Here is an 8178-nt window from a genome sequence, read left to right as displayed (position 1 = left end):
AGAATTTTTTTTGCCATTTCTAAGCAAGCTGTTTAATATTTTGGTCAGCATCACATCACTGCTATGCAGATCAAACAACAATTTTTGTTATACACCAACCCTTTCAGCAACTCCTTTTTCCTTAGGTGAGAAGTATTAGCAGATGCTCCTGAATCTCAGGAAATGGTTTAAGTGGCTCCACTTATGACGCTGGTAGCAAATTGCTGGTTTATGGGAGTTATTCACAAGGCTGGTTTGAAGATTAATCTAAGTGCCCCACTGATTGGGCTCGGTCGTACTGGTCTAATTAGGATGCAGTAGGGTCAGAAAAGCTTTGCATATTCATTTCCAGCCACTGTGACTGATTTTAATGCTACTAATAGCAACGGCAAGACAAAACTCCCATTTTCTTTAAGTATTGCGAGCTTACCTTCACCTGGCTGCTGCACAGTGAAGGAGATCAACTGTTGAGTACAGAGCTGTGGTGCCATTACAGATGGCACTCTCGTTAGCATCACACATTACGTTCAGATAGTTTCCAACATGCCTAGTGCTGTCACTTGGTCTTACAAGTCTTCTCTGAGGTATCTCACAGTTTGAAGGATCTGGCAAATCCATCTGTGCTGCCACTTCCGTATCTCAATGCCCGTCTGCCTGAACTTGCAGTGGCTGCTGCAAGGCTGCCAGTTCTTGAGACAGAAGAGCTGACTCAGTGCCTCTTCCCTCAGTCCTTCCTGAAAGGCATAAAGAAAAAAGGTGTGGTTTATCCCTCCTTGGGCTCAGTGGATATGCCTTCAGTTTTCAAAGATTTGCACCCATTCTCTGGAAGTTGTAACCGTGTTTCAGGCCCAAGGATTCATGTTTTTTTCTTGTGTGCTTTGCGATGCTCTGCATTCCAGTTGTGCCATTCTGTAATTTAGCAGCATCAAATGCAAGCCAGGGGCTGCTCCCACGTGCTTTTCCAATGGGTGTTTTCCCAGCGGTGCTAATGGTTACCTGCGCAAACCAAACTTTACATGCATATTTCAGACGTAACTAGCTAGGTGAGCTGCGGTTTAAAGTAAATAATCGCCCTGTTTAACAGCTGTATTTTCTAGTAAGCCTTTCTTTAGGAAAATGAGGATAACAATGTAGAATTCAATGTAGGTTTTACATCTATGTTGGTCCAGATGGAGGCAGGGGAAAAAGCAACGTATTTATTCTTCAACGTATTCTTCAATGTGTTGGTTTTTTTTTGTTTTTTTTTTTTTTTTGCGAACTGTGTTTGCATTTTTAGTGTATGTAGCGGAACGGCTGCCTCAGTGTTGCTGTTTGTTTATTTTACTTACCTTTCTCTTGATTTGTTTGGAGTTTATCATCAGTGATTTTCCTTATTTTTTTGTTTGTTTGGGGTCTTGTTTGTTTGTTTGGGGGTGTCTTTTTCACCCCATGTTCTACTCACGGTCCATTTCCTTACCGGGGAGGCCTCTCCATAACCCCAAGGCTGCCCATTCAGCTTCAGACCGGTCACATCCAGTCACACGCTCCTTTTTTTTTTTTTTTTTTTTTTTTTTTAAACCATTGCCCGAACCACCCTGCCCCTTACCCTTTATTTTTATACAGCACCCCATACCCCGCAGTACGCCTATTTGCACAGCACAGCATCTGCATGCGGAGGCGTAGGGCTATTTCCTTCGATCACAGGGACCACGTGCGACACACGGCGGTGAATCACGCAGTAAGACAAATCCCCTTTAATTGCATTTCTCTTTATTGATATTTTTACACCAGCCCCGCCCCCCGCCCTGTCTTCGCGCCGCCGCGGGGCCAGCCGACATCTTGCGGCGGGCAGCCCCCCGCCGCCCGCCCATTGGCTGCGCGCCTCCCGCCGACGCCCCCGCCTCGGCCAATCGCCGCGCGCCATGCCGCCCCCTCCCTCGCCGGGTGGGCGAGGCCTCGGGGGCGGGGGGGGGCCCGGGGCTCTTCTTAACCCCGCGGCCGCGCTCCCGCCATCCGCGCTCCCGCCGCCATCCGCGCTCCCGCCGCCGCCATCCGCGCCCCCGCCGCGCCCGGTAAGGGGGCGCCCCTTGCATCATCCCTGGGTGGTTGGGGGGGGGGGGCTGCTCGGTGCCGCGCTGTGCTGTTTTAAACCTTTAAAAAATTTATTATTTTTTTTTTAATTTATTTTTTTTTAAATTATATTTTCATCTTTTTTTGGGGGGGGGGGGAAATTGGCGGTTTCGGTGCGACCCGGGGTAAAAAAAAAAAAAAAAAAAAAAAAAGGAGGTTTTTGGTGTTGGGGAGCCTGCGGGTAGAGGGGGCTGGAGGGGATGCTCCCGGCAGCCTCGGCTGGGCTGGGGGAGGAGGAGGAGGAGGAGGAGGGGGGAGGCTGGGATCTGCCTTCCTTAAGGGCTCCATTCCTCCTCGCCCCCCACACCTCTCCTGCGCTCCCCGAGGGTCTCCCGGTGCAGCCCCCCATCCCTTCCCCGTTTTTGGGGGGAAGCCTGGGCTTGGCTGAGAGCCCCTTGGAGAGCAGGTCCCGTAACGCTGGTTGTAGGACCGGCCGTCGCTTGGCAGGTGAGGGGTTCCTCGTCTGTCTCCTGCCTATCCCCCTAATCCCAAAGCCTTTGACGATGGAGGTTGGGAAGCGTGTTGGCCCCGATCCGGCAAAGCCACCCCAGCGCGTGTTTACCCATCAAACAAGCCCGTCTGATAAGCCGAGACGTGAGCTCCATGTTCTGGTAAGCTCGTGCTGCAGAAAGCAGGAGGAACTCGGGGTACGGAGATGGGCAAAACCTGGGCGTTTTGTGCCAGAGGAGGAAGGTGCAACCTCTGCAGCCAATACCTGCTCAGGACCCGGTGTTTCTTGGGATCACTGTTAACAAATAAGGCTCAGGTGCTGTGTTAGGGGGAGCATTTGGGCAGGTAGTCCTTCCCGAGACTGGTTGGCAGCTCTTTGCTGTCCCATCACAACCCTCTGACTGCTTTCTGGAAGCCAGAGCAGCGCTTTTAAAATCTGTATTTGGTGGCAAGGGTTGCAGGGGCACGTGTCCCGGAGCACAGCTCAGGTACATCATTAATCTGGCGCTGGCAGTGTTAGCAGGCTGCCGGGGAGGTTTGGACGGGCTGGCCCCTGACTATTGGCAGGTGCCTGCTGTCTGCCCGTGAGATGCGTAGGAGCGAGGCAGATGGGGGATGCCTGCCAAAAGCTCTGCCGGTGGAGCCAGAGTGGGTGGCACCTGGTCCTTCCCACAAAACATGCCTTGGCCAAAGCGGTGGCTTCCTGCCCGGGCAGCGGGGATCCGCGTTTCTCTGCCAGTCTTTATCAGAGGTCCTGTGCTAACAAAAGATACGATGCCTTAAGGAGGACATGTAATCCTAGGAAGAGAAGCTGTGACTGCCCCATTATAAATCCTGACCAGGTTTTTGGGACCAAGCTCCAGTTCCCTCTTTGTATTGTGCTGTGCAAGCCGATTAATTTCTGAGGCTCTGCTGCACTACCTGTGCAAAGGCAGGTGATGTCCCCTGCCTGCACTTGGTGAGCACTGCTCAGGCTGTAGTGGTGGCCCTTCTGTGCTCCCTGGCTGCGGAGAGGAAACTGAAAACAGGGGAAGAAACAAGGAAAGCCTGTGACTGCAGCAGGTAGAAATGCAGATGAGGCATTCATTCTGCAGCCTTCCCTCTAGAGCTATTTTGCTCCTTGGGTCTTCTGAATGAAGATGCATGTCTTATCAGGTGAGTCCAGGCAGGGTTGGGGAGAACTGAAAAAACGAGGAAACATCAGACAGCACACCATCTTCAGGGCTGCACACACAGTTTTCCTTCTGTGTGGGGAGGGAAGACTGAACGCTTCCATGTTTTCACCATTTTTAAGCACAGCAATTGTGGGTGCTGCTCTGCTGTTGAAGTTGTAATGTCTTTGCAATGTTAGAGAGTCAGGGGCATGAACAACCTGCATCTTTCATGTTGGGAGGCTGTGTGTATGGCAGTCCAGCCCTGAAAGGAAGAGTCCTCGCTGAGAGGATGCACGTGTGCTCTCTGCTCTGCAGAGGAAAGCAGAGAGGTGAGAGCCACGGTATTCTTAATTCATAGCTCAGTTACTGCAGGTCCCTTGGTGTCTCCTGACACAGAATAGATAACTGTCTGCTACTGAGGAAGTATCAAAGCTGGGAGGGGGGAAAACAAAACAAAAATGACCAAAAAATTGCCAAAAAAAGCCCCAAACAAACCAAAAACGGCTGGGTGATTGTCTCCTGAGCCACTTACAGCTGTGGAGTTTCCAAACAGCTTCTGAAGCTGTGTGTGCACTGCTCCATCTGGTAACCCGTGAAGATCCCAAAGCTCTCTGAGACCCTGCGATACCACAGGGCAAGCAGAACAACTGGTTTTTAGTGGTTTACTCATTTGTGGACCTGTTCAGCGTCAAAGTCTGCCGTTCTCAGGCCGCAGCGTAATGGAATCCTGTATCTCATCTCTTGCTGAGCAGTCAGCCCTCAGGGCATCTCCCTGTGATCCTCCTTGTAAACCTGCCTTTTAGACAGCTCAATTTCTGCTTTAGACACGACTCAGGTTAATTATGTTCTCGCACACATGATACTCTCTACATGTCTGCATTAGTGCTGACATCATGTACTGTGAACAGCCTTAGGAACTGTAGCTCCTAACATATCTGTGGAGCAAGTTCAGCCCAGGTTGTCTGGGGATTAATTTCACTCGCTGGCCTTCAATCCTGTTCTGTAAACTCCGTACTTAGGAGTTGAGAAATAGCTTAGATCTTGGATTCCCTGTGGAGATTGATGCAGAGGTGTGTCCATGAGGCTTTCTGGATCTCCTATCTCTGTCTGCCTCCCATGCTCCTCCAAGGCTCAGGTTTGAGTGACTGTGTAAATTGTCGCTGATTTTACCGCCTCGTGTGCTCTGCAGGTACAATGGTGGAAGTTAGTCAGGCTTTTCTAGTCAGGCCCTGCCCACACCCCCAGCTAGTTATGGGAGTGCTCACTTTTCCAGCAAACCGAGGTTCGGGTTGGCAGAACTTCTCTCCTGAAGACAGGGAACCTTTCCTGCAGCTCGCCTCCCTCAGGCTCTTCCAAGGTGTGCTCAGCTGCTGTTCTCCTGTCCTGCCTCCCCAGTCTGATTCCCAAAAGAAAGGCTGAGAAGAGGGTCAGGCTGGTGAAGAAGTTGCTACTGTCTTTTGTTTTGGTGATTTCTGCTCATCCCCTTTCCTTCCTCCCTCAGAGATGTCCCCAACTAGAAAGACACATGAGCTCCCTGTGTCCTGGTTTGGGCCTGCAGACAGGGTCTTACATCTTTGGGTGAATTTGGGTGTCCTAGACTGGTCACATCTGTACCATGTTTAGCTGGGGTTGCATTAGCTAGGCCTAGAAGTGCCAGCTGGGTGTTTGGGGCGGCATGTGAAGAAGTTAGGGCTCATCAGTAGTACTGCAGGAGCTCGAAGATCTGAGGTCTCCCTGCTGGTTCTGGACACAACCAGCCACACTGGGCTGCTGACCTGTTTCACATATATTGCAACAAGCCATTGCTGCTGCTCCTAAGTCTTCACTGAGCTCTGTGGTAAGAATTCCCTTTAAAATTCCCAGGTTAGTTCTGGGATTTTGTCCTTCTTCAGAATCTAAGGTACCAGGTTGACCATAGCTGGGACTGATTCTCTGCTAGCACGTGGTTGGAATTTGGCTTCCTAAGTGCATATGTGCATACCTATATACTTTGGGGTGAGTGGGTGTGGGGTTATTTAAAGTCATGCCTAATAAAGCATTTTGAATGGATTTGTTAAACAGGAGCTTGTGTTCATTCCAATGAACGATGCGCTTAAGATTGGTATTCGGTGACAGGAATTTTGCTGGCAGTGCTTATGGTTATTTTTTTTCCTCTAGCCTCATTTTTGTTCCAAGTTCTAGCCCCATGATTGAAGCTTTGATGAAACATCAAAGTATTGCTGTTCCTCTAAAGATGTGTGAGAATCTTGCTTCTTAGTTGAAGGCAATAAATACAGTTTTTCCTTAGCTTCTGCTGTTTCTAGCTCAAGAAGTGATGGATGTTGCTGGTGGTGGATTTTATTTCATTTTATTGCCTTATAATAGAGGAAATGAAATGGCATTGTCTTGCCCAATTTTGAGGGAGACCTCCAAAAGGCAACTTATGAAGGCAGCCAGGTTCAATTCTTTCCTGCAGGCAGTACAAACAACAAGTACTTACTTACTTCAGACCTTTGAAAGTTTTACTGCCACAAATTTTCTCTCCCTTTCTCCACAATTTTGGACCCTCTTGCAGGAAACTGAGGTTTGGTGATTTAAAGTCTGTTTTTCACCCCCTATTTTATGAGAAAAAAAATTCCTGCTTCTTGTCTATAATCCCTTCCTGCTTTCTTCTTGTGTATTGAAATGGTTTGATCCTTTGGCAGCAAGGTATCCTTATTAGATGAGCTTGGTAAATATTGTCTGTCATCAGTCTTGAGCCAAGGCAGCCAATGTCAATGTCCAGTATTGCATCAGCTGTCTGAAGGAGCTTGTAGAAGTAGCTTGCAGGAAAACTTGAAACTTCCCCAATACTTTTGCTTTAGGAAAAAAAAAAAAGGTGATATTCTGAACTATGAACAAGGCACCTTCTAGAAATAGAAATGAAGGCTGGGTCTTGCTTTGGAGCTAGAAGTAAACTTTTCTTTCTGCTAGTAAAGACGAGTGGTATTAAATTGCATATGTTTATGCTATAGCAGCTCTCTTGGACTGGTGCCTCGCGGTCTAGTCCTCGTCAGTAGCCTAGTACAGGATGCAGCCCCTGTTGGCTCTTGGGCACGTATTAACCCAAATAAAGCAAAAAGTATCATTTTGGTGACGTGGAAGCTTTTACATCCAGAAGATGAATTATTTCAAGTCTTGAAAGTTGACACTTTCAGAGTCTTCTTTCCTAAAGAGGGGCGTTTAAATTCCATAAGCATTTTCGTCAAATCAACACGTGAGAAAGGAATAGGTGCGTATAAAACAGTAGTGGTTAGTGGTGCATGTTAACTTGCAGGATCAAATGCTAAAGTTCACTGATCCTGTGATTCGGATGTTTTCCAGTCTGCCAGCAGACCGTCAGTGCTACCTGATCAGAGCTGTATCTGTTTTGCATCCATTTGGTGTAACTGTGGGGATGAGAACATTTCCAGGCCTAGCACAATGCAGTAATGGAAAGAACTGTGAATCCTGCTGCAAAATAGTGATGAGAAAAACAAATATTAGAGAGAAAATGCATTTTCTAAGACTCCTGCCAGATTTTTGCCTTTAGTAGAACTGAAGCTGGCTGGAATAGGAGAAATGAACTTACTGCTTCCATTTGTTATTCACTAACTTCTGAAACATAAAAAGCCTGCTGGGCATCCTTGTGGTTGAAGTGTTTGTGTGCGCTACATCCAGCATCGTTGCAGCTACATGTAAAGCACTGATTTGGTGTTGGGAGGAACTTGTAAGTTTGGTCTCCTCGAGGGTGGAGAGAACTCTGCAGATGTTCCTGTTCAGAGCCTTTGCCTAAAAAGTATAAAGGGTCTTTTGTTGATGGCCTCATACAGCCCTTTTACCCTTGATGTCTCTAGAAGCATACATGCTGTGGGCTGAAGTATTTTCTTTTACTTTTTGTGGCTGTCAAGTTTATGGAAACACAGTCCAACAGTGTCAGATGACACTAAGCTGATTTTTTGTGTGATACCTCCGCTGCATGACTTTTTTTATCCTGCCTATACAAATCATCTTTGCTTCTTTTTGTGGCTTTTTTCCCCATAAAAGTGGGATGACTGTCTTCTCCCTAGGGTAAACTGTTTCCTGATGGTGTTTTGTTTGTTTAACTTGCATGATCTGCAGCTTTGAAGAAGATTCCAGTCCTGTGACCCACTGTACTCTTTCTGCTGAAGAAAGTCCAGTCTACTGCGCCTTTGCCTAAGAAAATGGAGAAACTGATGTCAGAGAGACCTATTCCAATGTCTAAGGTATATGTTGGTCTTTGGGGAATACTATTTGCCTTTTTCTCATCAGAATTTGGGAAAGCTCTATCTGTTTTCAGAGGGATTTCTGGATCTCTTGGGGCAGGGGGAAGTGAGGGGGTTGGAATTCTCCTAAAGCAGGTGCTATTGAAACTAGTGAGCTGCTTGAAAGAGTTTTCAAGATCGTAAGAAGCTGCAGAGTCTTTTGGCACCACTTTCTAATTAGCCACTGAGTAGTCTTACTCTGT

The 8178-nt window shown here is 47.8% G+C and overlaps 1 protein-coding gene across 4 annotated transcripts in view; it reads left to right on the top strand.

The window, feature by feature from the left end:
* The first annotated feature begins 1894 nt into the window (after positions 1 to 1894).
* LOC121064142 (cystathionine beta-synthase-like protein) overlaps positions 1895 to 8178 on the top strand; it is a 28926-nt gene continuing 22642 nt past the window's right edge. Inside the window, exons 1-2 of one of the 4 annotated variants that reach the window (XM_040545417.1) lie at positions 1895 to 2030; positions 7812 to 7936. In XM_040545417.1, coding sequence (XP_040401351.1) covers positions 7895 to 7936 — 42 coding nt within the window. In that variant the 5' untranslated portion in view covers positions 1895 to 2030; positions 7812 to 7894. Of the gene's footprint in view, positions 2031 to 2564; positions 2700 to 7810; positions 7937 to 8178 lie in introns of those variants that run through there. The other 3 variants (XM_040545415.1, XM_040545414.1, XM_040545416.1) reach the window with 3 other exon arrangements.

Source organism: Cygnus olor, chromosome 1 (assembly GCF_009769625.2).
Source record: "Cygnus olor isolate bCygOlo1 chromosome 1, bCygOlo1.pri.v2, whole genome shotgun sequence".
Classification (NCBI taxonomy): Eukaryota; Metazoa; Chordata; class Aves; order Anseriformes; family Anatidae; genus Cygnus; species Cygnus olor.
This window is presented reverse-complemented; position numbering and strand designations above follow the sequence as displayed.